Below are 18,343 nucleotides of genomic sequence, written 5' to 3' on the forward strand. Positions count from 1 at the left end.
CCAGCGATCTAGTGATGGAGCGGGTCCGCAGCGGGCGGGGCTGCAGCGCTCCGAGCTTCCTCTCGCTCCTCTCGGTCAACAGCGGCGCCCGCAGCCTCCTCCCGGCACTGCAGCACCGAGCGCTGCGGTGCTTCCTTGTCCACGGAGAACTCGCGGGAACGGGACAGAAACCCCAGAGACGTGGGGTCCCGTGCATCGCGGACCTTCTTCCTCGACTTGTCTAACATCCAGCTCTTCTTCGGTCATCCAGCCCATCCCCACGCACATTGAATACATCTTTAGGGGTTGTGATATTTCTACAGCACCGGATAACAGTTCCTTAAGCTGATAAAATACCACGCTCTTCCAATAGGCATGCAGAATATAGTATTGGCTTTTTACACCTCGAAACAATCTCCTTCCTTCAACTCCACAGATTTTTATACCAGTCCTTTTTCAAGGACCTTTTCCTCAGCCATTTTTGCAGTCAAAAGAGCGCCATGTATTATGTGAAATACTTGTGAAGAGTTGAAATGTTCTATCCTCGAATGCCGCAATATAGAGACTCCCTTAAAATTTTAGACTTTCTTACATTTCAGCTGCACATCTAAGGCTGCTGAGAACCACCCTGACCTCAGCCCAGACATCACTTCGGAATTCTTCCTTACAGCTTTACATCCTACTAAGGCTGCGCTGACACCTGGTTCTTCTACGCAGAGTAACTCAGAAGCAGAAAGCAATGAGCCATAAAACAATGGAATCATTCATTTTAGGAAAAAAACTCCTATATGATCAAGCCTATGCATTCTCTTTTAGGGGAAATTTCAGAAAAATTAAAAAAAAAAAACCAAACAAACAACTAAACAGAACGAAATACTAGAACATACCTAAAACACAATTCTGTAAGGATGTATGAATTGGAAAAAGGGATAAATTAGTAAAAAGATACTTTGAAATACACAAAAAAGGGTTTGGAGTTTCTTTGTGTGGGTTTTGGTTTTTTGTTTGTTTTTTCTTTCAGCTTTTCGCTTCCTTTTTTTGCTTTTTTTCCCTTTGTTTTAGTATTGAAATCCAAAATTACCCCGTCCCGCTGTTGTAGAGTCTCTGTGACACCATTTTCCCGAAAGATGTTAGGATACACGATACATGCATATATCCTCCATTTAGGGAGCCGCACACTAACTTCCAATGGTACAACAATATCAAAGCTACATTTAAGACTGGAATTTTTTTTAATTATCTATCACGTTCGAATATATTTCGTCGAGAAATAACAATTAACAAGGAGAAGTAACGTTGTTCCTTAAATTTTGAAATACTGAAAACAATAGCCGATGACAAGGCATAACTCGACTCAGAAACATAACGAAAGCTACAGATTAAGAGAAATAAGAGTTTCACCACAACTAACGAGGCAGGGAGTGCCTTGTGGCATCTGCCGCGGCCAAAATTCAGACGGAATATAACGATTTCACTCGTCAGGGAAATATGAAACGGCAACAACCGCCGCAGCAAAGAACTAATGCAAGGAACCGGATTCCACCACCACGTTCTTAGATACCGCTCACAGAAAAAGCGCTTGCGAAATTACACACCTGAGGTACTTCAGCCTCGGCGGGCAACCCTCCCGTCACGGCGCCACTACTCAGGTTCGGTTTCTCGCAGGAATCCCCGCCCAGAAGCTCCACCGCAGACAGCACGGACACCGCCTAAAGCTACCCACGACTTCCAAGCACACCATTTCTGAGAAAATCAGTCAGGAAGGAAAATGCTCCAACACCAAGTTTCAGTGCTCTCTTTTTAAACTCGATTCCTTCAAGTAGACTCATCCATTCTCCTTCCACCGAATACGGATTTGATTTCAATATTGTAAAAATATTCTAATTTATAGAGTTCAAGTGTAAAAGACAAAAGCTCTCCGCTGAAGTTGAACATTGGACAAAGGAGGGATCAAGTCCATTACAATCTCCATCCAGATCTCCACAGAGGTGCGATACACCCTTCCTCATTTCAATCCACCACGGACTAAGGAAAGTCAAACTCACAAAAACAAGACACCGGGAAACATGAAAAAGCGCAAGTACTACCTCAAAGGGGAATTATACTCAGACAATCTCAACGGTGGCTCTAACGAAGGAGAAATTAAAAATTTAAGCCACCACACCGACACACTAATGACACCACCCAACTGACATTACCAAGAGAAAACAAGGACAAAAGGGACCACAGCCGAAAGACCGCAAAAAGAGAAGGAGTTAACGCTTTACAGACCTGAGCTGCTCCCGGCTCAGTGGGCACCTCATCCACAATAGCGCTGTCGTCGGGGCTCGGCTTCTCGCAGGACTCGCCGCCCAGAAGCTCCTCCGCTGACAGCACGGGCACCGGCGGCGGCGGCGGCGGGGGCCAAGAGGCCTCGGGCACGGCGCGGGCCGGCGCCGCCACGCACAGGTTGTAGGAGTAGGGCAAGGTGCCCTCGCAGAAGTCGGCCGGGAAGGCGGCGCCGGCCACCGAGAAGCGCTGCGCGCCCAGGCAGCGCAGCACGGCGGGCGGCCCGGCCCGGCGCAGCCGCGCCAGCACGGCCAGAGCCACGCTCAGCACCAAGAGCGCCGACAGCAGCGCCAGCGCCAGCACCAGGTAGAACTGCAGCTCGGCCGCCGCCGCCTCCTCGGCGCCCGCCGGCCGCTCGCTCAGCTCCGGCAGCGCCTCCTGCAAGCTCTCGGCCAGCACCACGTGCAGCGTGGCCGTGGCCGACAGCGGCGGCCGCCCGTGGTCCTTCACCACGGCCACCACACGCTGCTTGGCCGCGTCCCGCTCGGACACGGCCCGCGCCGTGCGCACCTCGCCGCTGTGCGGCCCCACGCGGAACAGCGCCGGCTCCGACGCCTGCACCAGCTCGTACGACAGCCACGCGTTGCGCCCCGCGTCCGCGTCCACCGCCACCACCTTGGCCACCAGGTAGCCGGCCTCGGCCGAGCGCGGCACCACCTCGAACGCCGTCGGGGCGGCCGCCGCGGCCCCTCCCGCTGTCGCCGCCGGCCACAGCACCCGCGGCGCGTTGTCGTTGCGGTCCAGCACGAACACGCGCACCGTGGCCGTGGAGCTGCGCGCCGGCGCGCCGCCGTCCTGCGCCCGCACCGCCACCGCGAACTCGCGGCACTGCTCGTAGTCCAAGGAGCGCTGCGCGTACAGCGCGCCGCTCCGCGCCTCCACCGACACGAGCGGCGCCGCGCCCGCCGCGCCCGCGCTGCCGCCCGCCAGCCAGTAGCTCACGCGCCCGTTGGCGCCCGCGTCCGCGTCCCGCGCCTGCACGCGCAGCACCAGCGCGCCCGCCGCGTTGTTCTCCGCCACGTACGCGCTGTACGCCGCCTCCTCGAACACCGGCGCGTTGTCGTTCACGTCCGACACCTCCAGCGCCAGCTCCCTGCTGCTCCGCAGCGCCGGCCTGCCCCGGTCGCGGGCCACCACCGTCACGCGGTGCTCGGACGCCTGCTCGCGGTCCAGCGCGCTCGCCGTCACCACCTTGTACGAGCCGCCCGCCGACGCCACGATCGACAGCGGCGCCTCGCCCGACAGCTCGCACCACACCTGACCGTTCTCGCCCGTGTCTGGGTCGTTCACGTTCAGCAGAGCCACTACCGTGCCCACCGGCGCGTCCTCGGGCACGGGGCTCGACACGGAGAGAACCGTGATCTCGGGCGCGTTGTCGTTCTCGTCCGTGATGTCTATTTGCACTTTGCAGTGTGAGACTAAGCCACCGCCGTCCCTCGCCTCCAGGCTGAAGCTATATTTACTCTTCTCCTCGAAATCGAGAGGACCCACTGTCTTGACCTCCCCGCTCTCACTGTCCACAGTGAACAACTCCATGATGATGCCTGGAACGTTACTGAAGGAGTAGGAGACCTGCCCGTTAGAGCCGGCGTCCGCATCTGTCGTCTGCACCTGCAGCACCAGAGACCCCGCCGCAAGATTCTCTGGCACTCTCACCTCATAGACACTTTTACTAAACACGGGCGGGTTGTCGTTGGCATCTGTAACTTTGACACGAATCTGGACAGTCCCGGACCTTGCAGGGATTCCACCATCCACTGCTGTCAGCACAAACTGAAAGGAACTCTGCTTCTCTCGGTCCAGGACTCTGTCCAGTACCAATTCCGGCTGCTTACTTCCATCGGAGCTCTCCTTTAAGCCCAAAGAGAAAGATGGGTTGCTGGCAAGCTGGTAAGTCAGCTGCGAGTTGCTTCCTACATCCACGTCTCGGGCCATCTCCAGCGGAAAACGAGCACCAGGAGGGATTAATTCACCAATCTCGAGGTCCAGAACAGCCTTGCTGAAGACCGGAGAGTTATCATTCACATCCTCGATGGACACTTCGACGTGGAATATGTTCAGCGGGTTCTCCACCAGCGCCTCAAAGCTGACGGAGCAGGTCGCAGCTGCGCCGCACATCTCCTCCCGATCCAGCCTCTCATTCACGTACAGGTTCCCGTTCTCCTCATTCACCGTGAAGTATTTCAGCTGCTTCTTGCCGCCAGACGCCACCTGCAGCTTGCGCGCCGGCAGCTCGTCGGCGCTGAGCCCCAGGTCCCGCGCCAGCGGCCCCACGAGCGAGCCTCTGCCCAGCTCCTCGGGGATGGCGTAGCGGACCCGCTCGGCCGCCGCCCGCCACCACAGGCACAGCAGCACCGCGGCCGGCAGCGCTCGCCCGCCGCCCGTGCCGAGCCTCCGCCCGAGCCTCACCGCCATTCTCCGCCGCCACAGCTCGCCGCGCCGCTGCCTCCCGCCGCTGCCCCGCCGCTCCCTTCCGGCCGCTCTCGCCGCACACCGCACGGATCGCCGAAAGGCAGCGCGGCGAGGCCGCTCGGGCCGCACTCGGACGCCGCTGCTGCCCGCCTCTCTCCGCCTCTCTCCGCCGCTTTCCGCCGCCTCTTGCCGCTGCCGCCGGTGCCGCTGCCGCTGTGGCCGGCGCCGGGCGAGCGAGCAGCCTGCGGGGGCAGGACGCTGCGGCGGCGGCGGCGGCGGCTCCAGCGCCGCTCGGCGGCGGCCAACAGCGACACCCGGAGGCGCCGCCGCGCCGCTGCAGCCGCCGGATGGCCGCGCTCAAGGGGGCCCGGCTTTGGGCGGGGCTCAGCGCCTGAGCCGGCTCCGGGCTCTCTCCTCGACTGCAAACCGCGAGCGTACGAGCAGATATTTCATGCGACACCAGAATCGTTATTAAGTGAGATGTGCTTTTGTGTGAATTCAGCTCATCTCCTTCATTCCCACTCAATCCTAGGTCTTATGACTTTGTGGAAAAGCAATAAGATTGAAAGAGAGAAAAGACTTGACCATTCCAAAATCCTGATACCACTACAAGAGCCTGGGTTCTATGATATTATAGAAAGGAATATCTTTGGGGCCTTTCAGATCTCCACCACTCACGTTGAATTCAACTTCTCTTACAAAGGAATTTATCTGAAAATCACATCAGCCTGAAGCAAAATTTAAAGCTTTATTCCAAGAGTGAATAAAGTTCTTGTTTCTTTCTGAATCATGTTATTTCCTTATTTTGTTTCTCCATACTGGAGACCCTTACAGTGAAAAAGTCTAAAGCCATTTCTGAGTCTTTCATTGAATCAAATGAAGATATTTCACATTGGAATTATAAACCCTTCTATTCGAGCAACAAGCAACCCTTCTATTCGTTCATTATTGATGGATGACTGTCATTCACTTTCTGCAAAGGGATCACAGGGTAAAAAATGGCACAGGCCTAGACCCCAGAGATGAAATAAAACTATTTTCCAAACAAAACCCCTTTGGCACACCAATTTCCTGGATCAAAATCAGTCTCTCAGCCTACTCGAACGGCATTTGAAGTTTACGGACACACCCGATTTGGTCTGGGTATTTAGACAACACCCCTGAAACCACTACAATGTAAAATTTCATGTTTCTTGTTCTGTCTGCTCTAGTAGCTACACAACAAAGGAACCTGTCTTGTACAAAGTGCACACACCCAAGAAACACTCATTCCCTGGAACAATAAAAAAAAGCAAACTCCTTGCACCTAAAGGTGAGGTCTTCTTCTAATTTACAGGGCAAACAAAATGTTATACATCTCTTTACCCATTTCAAACCACAGCAGAGTAAAGTCCTACACTGGCCCTGTCTCTGGATAGATAGAATTCTCTCTCATAACGCGCAACACAAAAGCAAATTTTGGAGACAGACACTATTAAAAGTCGTTCTCACAACTTCTCAAATTTCAAGGGTCACAACGCGAATGCATGCACAACAACATTTCTGCTCATCACAATTATTTCAACTATTCTAAAATTTTGTAAAGGCTAAAGACAACAGTATCTCAATTTGTGGTCCAGTCACCAAAGTATTACTCAAAGGTAACGTCATCTTTCTCCAGGACATGAGTTCTTTGGAGAGTCTGTGACTCTCCTATTCAATGCAAGGTTTCCATCTCTACCGAGGAATTACCATTCACGGAAAACATAATCAATCAGAAAACCAAAATGGTGAAAACACAAACTCATCCTTTGAGTCTAAACGACGGAATATCAAAAAATGAACACACCTTTAGACAATTCTAAGAAGGTCAGGAATAAACACAGGCGATAAACACAACACATGGCTTATCTCCAAAACTACCTTCTCACAAACACGCCTCTCCTTAATTCCTTCTTTTGATGGAAAGGCATCACCAAAAGAAAGGTTCTTCACACAGCTTCCAATTCCCGTGGACAATATTTCACTTCTCAACCTGAGTATGTGACAGGCATGAGAATTCCTTCCAGTGACACTTTAAAAACCACTGCTATTAGAAGGACCGAGGCAAAATGTTAACATCTGCAGAAAGGAGGAGATCCACACTCTTGAAGATGAAGGCACTAAGGTTAGGCACAGGGTTCAGGTACTTAGCAGGTGATGAATACAGAGTTGGATCCACCCACAATCCCCTTATCCTCTTGCCAAAACAACTGCGTTTAACCAATCACTAAAATACCACAGCAACCTGAAAACACACGGGAGGAATCTCCAAGGGCTCCCCACACAAATCAAGTAAGATCACTTCGGGCAAACTTATCATGGTAGAAGACAATCACATTGCATAGAACAGGGCTAAACACTGAACATGGAAAAGAACCAATCATGTCTCTCCTGTTTCAGCAGACCTCCACACTCAGGCCACGGGACTCTTGTGTCCAGCCCTGCAGAATTCCACGGCATCTCTGACCCCTCATAATCTGCAAGAACATGTATTAAAACACCAGATAAAACATCATTCCCATCCACCTCTGTCAGCCCATGTACGTTGACCAGGAATGGGAGTTGGATTCCTCTGCAAGGTTCAACAGCCTGACATTTCAGATTATCCCAACAGTTGTAAGTGCAAGAGAAGGGTATCTAGGAAGCAAAGGCCCACAGAACACTCTGACAGCTCTTAGCAGTGGCCACGCCCACAGGCTATTAATGTAAGTTCTTTGTTCAGTAAAAGAGGTGATACATGAGGAACCACAACTGCAGCAGCCGTGAAACAGCGAGGAAAAAAATAATTTCTACAGCATGTTTATACCTTTATGATTTTGCGAAAAGGCCCCGCAACTTATAGTCTTCCCAGTATCTGCCCTATATCTAAACAGATTTTTACAAGCTACCCAAACTTTACGCAACCGGAAAGCTCCATCTGCAGTCAGTCCCCAGCGAATGAAAAGCAGTACACACAGCCTCTCACTACCTGAGAACGATCACTGATACCCAAAGGAAATGAGCGCTCCTAACGAAATTAAAATACTCCCAAGTGCGTAAGTGATACACCTCTCTAAAAAGGACCCAGTCATCGCATAAAAGGCTCATGCTGCCTCAGAACATGGCTAACTGGGAAAGTACATTGTTCTAAAACTTTAAATTTTAAAGCGATGTTACGCACGGGGCCACTAAGTGAAGCTTCAGAAGAAATTCAAGCTGCTCATGCACATGTGCTGCCAGGGAACAGCGGACCCTGCCAAAAAAATCAATTCCATTCGAGTAAAACACAACACATCCATTGAGAACATGAAATGCTGACAGGAATTTCACTTCCCACGGGACAGAAAAGAGGAACGAAAAATGATTTGATAAAAAGAAAGAACCAACCGCCAGCCAAGAGCAGCCTCACTTCTCCTACCGTGCCGGTCAAATTTAAGGCAGAACACTGACTCACAGCAAGAAGCACCAGAACACAGCTGGGAGATAAACGGGTCATTGGTATTCGTCTCTACAAATCTTCCTACTCCATACACGGATCACGGGAAGAAATGAGAGGGGAGCACTACAGGGAAGCGCCGCACAAAGAATTTGGTCCCAGAAACTCACCGAGGGAGCGGCGGGATCGACGGGAAGGGCGGCGGCAGAGTCCTCGTCCCCGAGCAGCGGCGCGGGCTCGTCGGGCAGCGGGCGGGCCGGGAGGGTGTCGCAGCAGGCGGCGGCGGCCGAGAAGCGCAGCCGGCTCTCGCGCGAGTCGGCCGTGAGCGACACCTCGTGCGAGTAGGACTGCAGGAAGGCGCGCACGCCGTCGATGCCCACGAAGTGCGAGACGGGCACGCCGCGCAAGGAGGCGCCGCTGTCGGGCGGCAGCAGCTGCTGGCGGCGCCAGCGGCGCAGGCGCAGCGCCAGCAGCAGCAGCAGGAAGGCGAGGAAGAGGCAGGACACGGCGGCCACGGCCAGCACGAGCCAGCGCGTCAGGCTGCCGGCCGGCTCGCCCGGCGCCGCCGCCTCGTCGGCCGCGCCGCCCAGCTCGGCCAGCAGCTCGGCCACGCTCTCGGCCAGCACCACGCTCAGCGTGGCCGTGGCCGACAGCGCCGGCCGCCCGTGGTCCTTCACCAGCACCACCAGGCTGTGGCGCGCCGCGTCGCGGGCCAGCGGCGAGCGCGCCGTGCGCACCTCGCCGCTGTGCGGCCCCACGCGGAACAGCCCCGGCTCCGTGGCCTTGGCCAGCTCGTACGACAGCCACGCGTTCTGACCCGCGTCCGCGTCCACCGCCACCACCTTGGCCACCAGCGCGCCGGCCGGCGACGAGCGCGGCGCCAGCTCCACGACCGACCGCGCCGCGCCCGAGCCCCGCCGCGCCGCCGCGGCCGGCGGCGGGTACAGCACCTGCGGCGCGTTGTCGTTCTCGTCCGCGATCAGCAGCAGCACCGACACGTTGCCGCTCAGCGCCGGCGCGCCGCCGTCCTCCGCGCGCACCCACAGCCGCAGCTCGCGCACCTGCTCGTAGTCCAAGGAGCGCAGCGCGTACAGCGCGCCCGTCTCCGCCTGCACCGACACGTACGACGACAGCGGCGCGCCCCGCACCCGCCCCTCCGACAGCCGGTAGCGCACGCGCGCGTTCTGCCCCCAGTCCGCGTCCGTCGCGCGCACCGTCAGCACCAGCGCGCCCGCCGCGTTGTTCTCCGCCAGCCGCGCGCTGTAGCGCTCCTCCGCGAACACCGGCGCGTTGTCGTTCACGTCCAGCACCCGCAGCGCCAGCACCGCGCTGCTCTGCAGCGACGGCGACCCGCCGTCGGCCGCCCGCACCGTCACGTTGTACTCCGACACCTGCTCCCGGTCCAGCTCGCCCGCTGTCACCACGCGATAGTAATCGTCAAAAGATTTCTCCAGCCGGAATGGGACGTCCTTTTCAAGAGAGCAGCGCACGTTGCCGTTGGCCCCCGAGTCCCGGTCCTGGACGTGCAGGAGGGCCACAACAGTTCCCGGCTGGGCATCTTCCGAGATCTCGTCCAGCTTTGATGATACTGTCAGTTCGGGCGCATTGTCGTTCACATCTGTTATAGAGATCGTGACTATTGCTGTGTCGAAAAGAGCTCCGCTGTCATGTGCCTCCAGCTCCAATTCGTAGGAATTGCCTTCCTCGAAATCCAGGCTCCGCAACAGCGTGATCGCTCCCGTTTCAGTATCCAGATGGAAAATATCCGGTGCCATGTTGGTCGCTTTCTTCATAGCGTATTTCACGAGACCATTCAAGCCGTCGTCAGCGTCCGTGGCCGTGATGGTGACGAGGACAGAGCCCACGGGCACGTCCTCGGGCACACGCACCGTGTACTCCGCCTGGCTGAACACCGGCGCGTTGTCGTTCGCATCCAGCACTGTAACACGGATCCGAGCCGTGCCCGTCCGTGCCGGATCGCCGCCGTCACTCGCCCTCAGCACCAGCTCGTGAAACGCCGCCTCCTCCCGGTCCAGCGCCTTCGCCAGCACCAGCTCGGGACGCTGATCGCCGCCGGGGCCCGCCTGCACGGCCAGCGAGAAGTGCTCGTCACCGCTCAGCTCGTAGCTCTGCAGGGAATTCAGTCCCGTATCGTTGTCATGAGCCCTAGGAAGTGGAAATCTCGCCCCTGCGGCTGTCGTCTCACTCATTCTCAGCTCCGTTTCTACCTCTCTGAATTTAGGAGAGTTGTCATTTATGTCCGTGATTTCTATTTCGATTCTGTAAACCTGCATTTCTCCCTCCACTATCAGCTCACAACGCAGCACGCATTTCTCCACCAATCGGCAAAGCTGCTCTCTGTCGATCCTCACCGCAGTCACTAAATGTCCCGTCTTCCCATGCAGAGAGAAGTATTGTATCCTACCTCTTTCTGTAATGTGGACGCCGCGGTCTTGGAGCGCGGGCAGCTGCAGCCCCAGGTCCTTGGCCACGTCGCCCACGAACGAGCCCTTGGGCATCTCCTCGGGCACCGAGTAGCGCAGCTGCCCCCACGCCGCCTCCCCCGCCGCCAGCAGGATCACCCAGAGCAGAGCTCGCTGCCGCCGGCCCCAGCGCCTCCTCGCCGAGAACATCTCCGCCGCGGCACCGCCGGTATCGCAACTGTTCAAGCAGCTCTCCGCCACTGACTAGCGATCCGGGCTCCTGTACAGAGGTGCTTCTGTAGTCCCCTCCGCCTCGCTTAATCCGGTTTCGCAGAGAGAGTATGGTCGCAGACCGTCCGCCGCTAATCCTGTCAGGTAGCCAGCAACCGGTCGAGCGGGTCCGCAGCGGGCGGGGCTGCAGCGCTCCGAGCTTCCTCTCGCTCCTCTCGGTCAACAGCGGCGCCCGCAGCCTCCTCCCGGCACTGCAGCACCGAGCGCTGCCCGCCCTCCCTTGCCCACGAGCAGCTTGCTGGGGTGGCTTAGTAGGCAGACACGTTTCAGTTTTCTCCTGCTGACCCCTGCTTGATCATCCAGCTGATGACGTGCAGACAGAAGCAACACGCCTCCTATGGTTATGTTATTTTCACCATTGGGGAAATTGTTTTTATCGTGGTAATACCACATAGATAAAAATCTCACGTAATGTTAAGTTAGGAAAGCAAGGACTTCTAATGAAAAAGTCTGGAAGCACAAATCCCCCCCACAAAGCTTTTATACTACTCGTGTTTGAAGCACTCTCTGCATTACCTTTTTACGGATCGAAACAGTGTCAGAGTCTAGAGAAACAACTCGTGAACAGTCGCAATCCCCTAATACCACACTGCACGTCCTTACTTTGCATCCGCACATACAACTACCATACAAAAGTTTGCACTGCTCCCCTTTCTATGGGTACGAGGTCGGAATTTTTCATTACAAGCTTATGTAGCACTGAACCCACGGTGACCCGACACAGAGCCTTACTCTGACCACTCAGTCATAGAGAGGTTTTGAAATTCTGATTTCACCCGACTCAGTAGAGCAAGCTTTTCTACAGCAGCCATCACTCAAAAGACGAGAACAAACTCACAGAGGTGGAGCTTCCTATTCCATTGAGCCACATGCAACTTTCTCTCAGAAGTCATACAGCATAAAAACATTTACCAGCGGGTTTTCTCCACCTACTAAAAGTCAATAAACGTAGCTACGACGAAAAAAAAAAACCAAAAACTGCCAGGAATGAAGGTTCTCAAATACAAACTCCTCATGGACGTCTCATTTTACATAATAAGGATCCGCCTCCTACTATCACAAAGCAATTCAGACATAATTTTTTCCCAGGGAAAAGCATTAAACTGAGCCAGAATATGAGATTAATAAAAAGAATTTCAAACCTCTACATACCATTCATGGAGCAGAAATAGAAAGGAAAGAACGTCGCTTTAACCATACAAGTCTAAAAGCTAATGTGGCTGTAATTGCCATTTGTGAAGACTAGAAGACAGCAAAAGTAGCTAGACATGGCACGATTTAATGCATTTTGGGAAAGCGCAAAAGGGCACGAAAAGATCCAGAAAATAAAAAGCAACCCTCATGAGAATACTGCCTATACCACGCCGTAGGGGAATGGTTCAGAGAGGAAAAACGTCAAGGACTTACAAACCTGCGGTGCGTGGGGATCAGTGGGCACCTCGCCCTCGGCGACGCTGCTGCTCGAGATCTGCTTCTCGCAGGACTCGCCGCCCAGAAGCTCCTCCGCTGACAGCACGGGCACCGGCGGCGGCGGCGGCGGGGGCCAAGAGGCCTCGGGCACGGCGCGGGCCGGCGCCGCCACGCACAGGTTGTAGGAGTAGGGCAAGGTGCCCTCGCAGAAGTCGGCCGGGAAGGCGGCGCCGGCCACCGAGAAGCGCTGCGCGCCCAGGCAGCGCAGCACGGCGGGCGGCCCGGCCCGGCGCAGCCGCGCCAGCACGGCCAGAGCCACGCTCAGCACCAAGAGCGCCGACAGCAGCGCCAGCGCCAGCACCAGGTAGAACTGCAGCTCGGCCGCCGCCGCCTCCTCGGCGCCCGCCGGCCGCTCGCTCAGCTCCGGCAGCGCCTCCTGCAAGCTCTCGGCCAGCACCACGTGCAGCGTGGCCGTGGCCGACAGCGGCGGCCGCCCGTGGTCCTTCACCACGGCCACCACACGCTGCTTGGCCGCGTCCCGCTCGGACACGGCCCGCGCCGTGCGCACCTCGCCGCTGTGCGGCCCCACGCGGAACAGCGCCGGCTCCGACGCCTGCACCAGCTCGTACGACAGCCACGCGTTGCGCCCCGCGTCCGCGTCCACCGCCACCACCTTGGCCACCAGGTAGCCGGCCTCGGCCGAGCGCGGCACCACCTCGAACGCCGTCGGGGCGGCCGCCGCGGCCCCTCCCGCTGTCGCCGCCGGCCACAGCACCCGCGGCGCGTTGTCGTTGCGGTCCAGCACGAACACGCGCACCGTGGCCGTGGAGCTGCGCGCCGGCGCGCCGCCGTCCTGCGCCCGCACCGCCACCGCGAACTCGCGGCACTGCTCGTAGTCCAAGGAGCGCTGCGCGTACAGCGCGCCGCTCCGCGCCTCCACCGACACGAGCGGCGCCGCGCCCGCCGCGCCCGCGCTGCCGCCCGCCAGCCAGTAGCTCACGCGCCCGTTGGCGCCCGCGTCCGCGTCCCGCGCCTGCACGCGCAGCACCAGCGCGCCCGCCGCGTTGTTCTCCGCCACGTACGCGCTGTACGCCGCCTCCTCGAACACCGGCGCGTTGTCGTTCACGTCCGACACCTCCAGCGCCAGCTCCCTGCTGCTCCGCAGCGCCGGCCTGCCCCGGTCGCGGGCCACCACCGTCACGCGGTGCTCGGACGCCTGCTCGCGGTCCAGCGCGCTCGCCGTCACCACCTTGTACGAGCCGCCCGCCGACGCCACGATCGACAGCGGCGCCTCGCCCGACAGCTCGCACCACACCTGACCGTTCTCCCCCGAGTCTGGGTCGTTCACGTTCAGCAGAGCCACCACGGTGCCCACCGGCGCGTCCTCGGGCACGGGGCTCGAGAGGGACAGAATTGTGATCACCGGCGTATTATCGTTCACGTCCAGCACCTCCACTTCCACCTTGCAGTGTGCCACCAAACCACCGCCATCAGTCGCCTCCACAGCCAGGCTGAACGCCCGCGCCTCTTCGAAGTCCAGTGCCTCCTGCAGCGTTATCGTCCCTCTCTGCGCATCCACCGTGAACTTCTGAAGCACCTTGGCCGCCATTTCACCGAAGCCGTAGGTGATGTGGGCGTTGGTGCCCTCGTCAGCATCGGAGGCAGACACGTTCAGCACCGTCGATCCCGGAGGCGTGTCCTCCCGCAGGGTGACGCGGTACCGCTCCTGCGCGAACACGGGTGGGTTGTCATTGGCGTCGGTGACGTTGATCCAGAGCTGGGCCGTGCCGGTCCGGGGCGGGTCTCCGCCGTCCTTCGCAATCAGCATTAGCCGCAGGCCTGGCTCGGTCTCCCGGTCCAATGCGTGACGCAGCACCAGCTCCGCGGATTTGCTGCCGTCTGGGCTCTCTTTCACCTCCACCGTGAAGTACCCATTGGCCTCCAGCTCGTAGCCCTGTAGCGAGTTACTGCCCGCGTCAGGATCCTCTGCCATGCCCAAGTGAAACCGGGCGCCGGGAGAAGTCAACTCGTTGATTTCCAGCTGGAATTTGTTTCTGAGAAAGCGCGGCGCGTTGTCATTCACGTCTTGGATGTCCACCTCGACGTGGAAAATATTCAGCGGGTTCTGCACTAAAGCCTCGAAGCTGACGGAGCAGGTCGCAGCTGCGCCGCACATCTCCTCCCGATCCAGCCTCTCATTCACGTACATGTTCCCGTTCTCCTCATTCACCGTGAAGTATTTCAGCTGCTTCTTGCCGCCAGACGCCACCTGCAGCTTGCGCGCCGGCAGCTCGTCCGCGCTGAGCCCCAGGTCCCGCGCCAGCGGCCCCACGAGCGAGCCTCTGCCCAGCTCCTCGGGGATGGCGTAGCGGACCCGCTCGGCCGCCGCCCGCCACCACAGGCACAGCAGCACCGCGGCCGGCAGCGCTCGCCCGCCGCCCGTGCCGAGCCTCCGCCCGAGCCTCACCGCCATTCTCCGCCGCCACAGCTCGCCGCGCCGCTGCCTCCCGCCGCTGCCCCGCCGCTCCCTTCCGGCCGCTCTCGCCGCACACCGCACGGATCGCCGAAAGGCAGCGCGGCGAGGCCGCTCGGGCCGCACTCGGACGCCGCTGCTGCCCGCCTCTCTCCGCCTCTCTCCGCCTCTCTCCGCCGCTTTCCGCCGCCTCTTGCCGCTGCCGCCGGTGCCGCTGCCGCTGTGGCCGGCGCCGGGCGAGCGAGCAGCCTGCGGGGGCAGGACGCTGCGGCGGCGGCGGCGGCGGCTCCAGCGCCGCTCGGCGGCGGCCAACAGCGACACCCGGAGGCGCCGCCGCGCCGCTGCAGCCGCCGGATGGCCGCGCTCAAGGGGGCCCGGCTTTGGGCGGGGCTCAGCGCCTGAGCCGGCTCTGGCCTCTCTCCCAACTCCTAAAAACCAAGCGAAGAAGCGCTTTATTCGTGTTCATTTCCTTGCCGCTATTTGACCGCACAAACAACTCAAGCTAAAGCAAAGATTTATCTCTGTATGCTAAGAGACAAGAATCAGATTTGCATTTTTGTTTGTATTCAAGTAATTCCCTTGTTGCTCCTCCCCGTACGTGAAGGGCTGAAAATGGGAACTCCCAAAGCCACAATGAGATCTCATAGGACCAAAAAGCTGCCTACGTGTTAATGGACGTTGATCAATCACTGTGTCCACCTCTGTGCGATAAAGAGTGCCTTAGGAGGTGGTTTTGCAGGTTCAGACTACAGACATTTGGTTCAGTGAGCACACACAGGCCTAGGAAACCCTTTCCCATTTACAGCCCTAAATGGCACAGGTGTCTGTGCCGACTGCACCTGTTCTTGGACAAATGGAACAGACCTGACCTTCCACATTAGACCAAATAAAACAAGGTAGCTCATGACCACTAGTAGTGTCGGAATTAGAAACCAACAGAGATGTACGGGTCAGGTGCAATGACATTTCTTAGGTTCATGTGATCGAGCAGGAGCTGCTCAAATTGCATTGTACTTCGTCTCAAGTAAAACATTAGAGTCCTCCAACCAATCATATAGATTTGGCAGATTCAGCTCTGACCTTCTCATCATTTGGAGAATCATATCCTGGACAATAGTGCACTATGATCTCACCAATAGTTGAAGTACATTTGCCTGCAGAGCAAGATTCTGAAAAGAAGCAGCAGAATTCTCACACCTCCTGGCTCTCACAACTGCTGTAGCATGAGCAAGAGGCACTAACACACAACACATTGATAAACAAACACTTGCATTTTATGACCCGTATTAATCTTACTTGATTGGCAAAACGTGTCAGGAGAGGATAATGCAGTATGGATGTCTTTAGAAAATCATTCCAGGAAAATGGATGGGATCAGATTTGTAGGCCTCTTTTAGCAGCTAGGACAGATGAAATATTTACTCGCTTTTTAAAGTCGTTTCAAACGACACCACAGTGACCTCTTCCACCCACGCTGTCTCTGGACAGACAGAACACTTCTCCCTGTAGTACTATCACAAAACAGGATAACTTTGCAGAGAGACACCATTGGAAGAAGAGTTGCACACAAGGCTTCTCAAAACCAGGCAAGCATGCAGAGATTATCCTGCACATCCCAGTTCTTTGAACAAATGTAAAATGTAGTAAAGAGCAGAACTGATCAGCAGATCAATCAAAGAGCCAGTCTTCAAAGCATCACCTCAAAGGCAACATCACATTTCTTCAGCACGTGAGCTTCTTAAAAGGTACATGACTCTGCCACTTCTCATGAAAAAACTGCTGCACCTGCACCATGCCCCTTTGAATGGAAAGCATGTGACAGCAGAAAATAAAACACTTTTATTTAGAGATGGCCGGCAACAAACGCTGCTCATGCCACATCTCCACCAGTACTCCTCACACACAGCACCCCCAAGATTCTCCACACACACTTCACAGCTCCCATGGCTATCATGCATCTTCCAACTCAGCAGATGGACTCTACTGGAAGAGAAGGTGCACAGACAACCTCTCCTTACCCTGCTTCATATTTCACTTCGTGCCATGGGTACGTGACAAGCAAGAGCATTTCTTCAATTCCTATCTCTGCAAGTGTTCCCTAAGAGAACAAGTGAGGGAAGAAGTTTTCACCTGCACACCTTCCTCTGCCACATGATCAGGCAGACTAGGCACGGATTTCAGATATTTAGTGGGTAATAAGTACCCAGTTAGCTCCTCCTAAATACCTCCAGGTACAGCATTTGCCATGGGGCCATCACTCAGTTATCTGTTTAAAAAAGCAGAATAACCTACAAAAACACAACCAAGGAAAAAATTAACACTGTGGGATATTGCAAATGTGCACCAAACAATGAAAGAAGCAAATAAATAACAGCCCCTGTGCCACTTAACCGGCCTTCACAGCCAGCCCTCAGAACACTCCTCCCTAACCTGTCACAATTTCCATTGGGTTTTTAACCCCATAACTGGCAAGTACACGGAAGCAAAAGGCCAGTGTCCCGCACAAAATACCTCTAACCTGCACCAGGATGGGGCCATGGGCGTTTACCTGAAAGGAGAGGTACATTTCTCTACAAGGCTCAAAGCCCTGGCATTTCAGAGCATGTGAACTGCAGCAAGTACACAGAAGTGCATCTGATTAGTGAAAGATCTCCAGGACACTTACACAGGAGCTCACACCAAGGACCACAGCCACTGTGTAATCTGCTTGGACACAGAAGTATAACAGTGTCCCTCAAATCACAAATACATAAACATGAACTTTTCCATCATCTTTGCATCTTTTACACATCCCAAATTGTACCAGAGCAAAACTTTTACCTACCCTGTTTCAGGACTGACAGGGTTTTTCACCCTGCCCAAACATCACAAACACAGAATGCTATCTTTGCAGAAAGTCACCATTGAAGGAAATGTCTTGCACACACGGGTCCTCCTTACAGAGAAGAAAAATTATAACATGGATGCATGTAAAGAGATTTCTCTTCTTAGTAGAAATAAAGAGTGTTCTCAAGTGCACAACCGATATGTAGCTCAGATACAGGCCCAGTTGTCCAAGTATCTGCCCAAAGACACCAACATCCTATCACAGCACAGAGCCAAGTGGGAGGAGATGACTCTCAGACCTGAATGTAAAATGTATATCTGTGCTCAGTAACAGTCATCCACAGGAAGGACCCTGACCCTGAATCGGGAATCCCACCTGGAGAATAACATCCAGGTTATATCTTTCCTCTTCCTGACAAGCAGATTGATATTATCAATGCTGCCCGGACCATTCCTCTACATGCGGCTCAAAGATGACAGAATAGACGATTGCTATTCTTGCTAATGTGCATTATCAGGGGGGAACATAAAGGCCGAGAGCAGAATGAAAGGAGAAAGGGGAAGTTACAACACCCAGAGAAGCCCCAACAAAATAAACGCATGTACTTAAGCAAAGAAACGGATCCTATTAATAACCTAAAGGTAATGTCCTCAAAACTTAACCCTTCCATTCACAAGAAGCTAGCAAGACAACCAGTGTTCCATGTCTTGAAGCACAGTTACACTCCGGCACTGGATGAAAAAAAAAAGAAAGCCCTGCTCTGA

At 55.7% G+C, this 18,343-nt stretch overlaps 2 protein-coding genes across 2 annotated transcripts; both read right to left on the reverse strand.

Moving 5' to 3' along the window:
- Positions 1 to 8: 8 nt before the first annotated feature.
- On the reverse strand, positions 9 to 10,788 carry LOC134049784 (uncharacterized). Its single transcript, XM_062502456.1, has 7 exons — positions 8,326 to 10,788; positions 8,138 to 8,195; positions 7,285 to 7,312; positions 4,743 to 5,138; positions 2,251 to 4,699; positions 1,575 to 1,688; positions 9 to 236 (listed from the first exon to the last, which is right to left on the reverse strand). Exons 1-7 carry the CDS (start codon positions 10,786 to 10,788, stop codon positions 9 to 11), a joined length of 5,736 nt encoding a protein of 1,911 aa, XP_062358440.1.
- Positions 10,789 to 10,949: 161 nt separating this feature from the next.
- Positions 10,950 to 15,761, reverse strand: LOC134049785 (protocadherin gamma-B5-like). Its single transcript, XM_062502457.1, has 5 exons — positions 15,686 to 15,761; positions 15,418 to 15,453; positions 12,281 to 15,180; positions 11,386 to 11,414; positions 10,950 to 11,088 (listed from the first exon to the last, which is right to left on the reverse strand). Exons 1-5 carry the CDS (start codon positions 15,759 to 15,761, stop codon positions 10,950 to 10,952), a joined length of 3,180 nt encoding a protein of 1,059 aa, XP_062358441.1.
- Positions 15,762 to 18,343: the final 2,582 nt, after the last annotated feature.

This window comes from Cinclus cinclus, chromosome 14 (assembly GCF_963662255.1).
Source record: "Cinclus cinclus chromosome 14, bCinCin1.1, whole genome shotgun sequence".
Classification (NCBI taxonomy): Eukaryota; Metazoa; Chordata; class Aves; order Passeriformes; family Cinclidae; genus Cinclus; species Cinclus cinclus.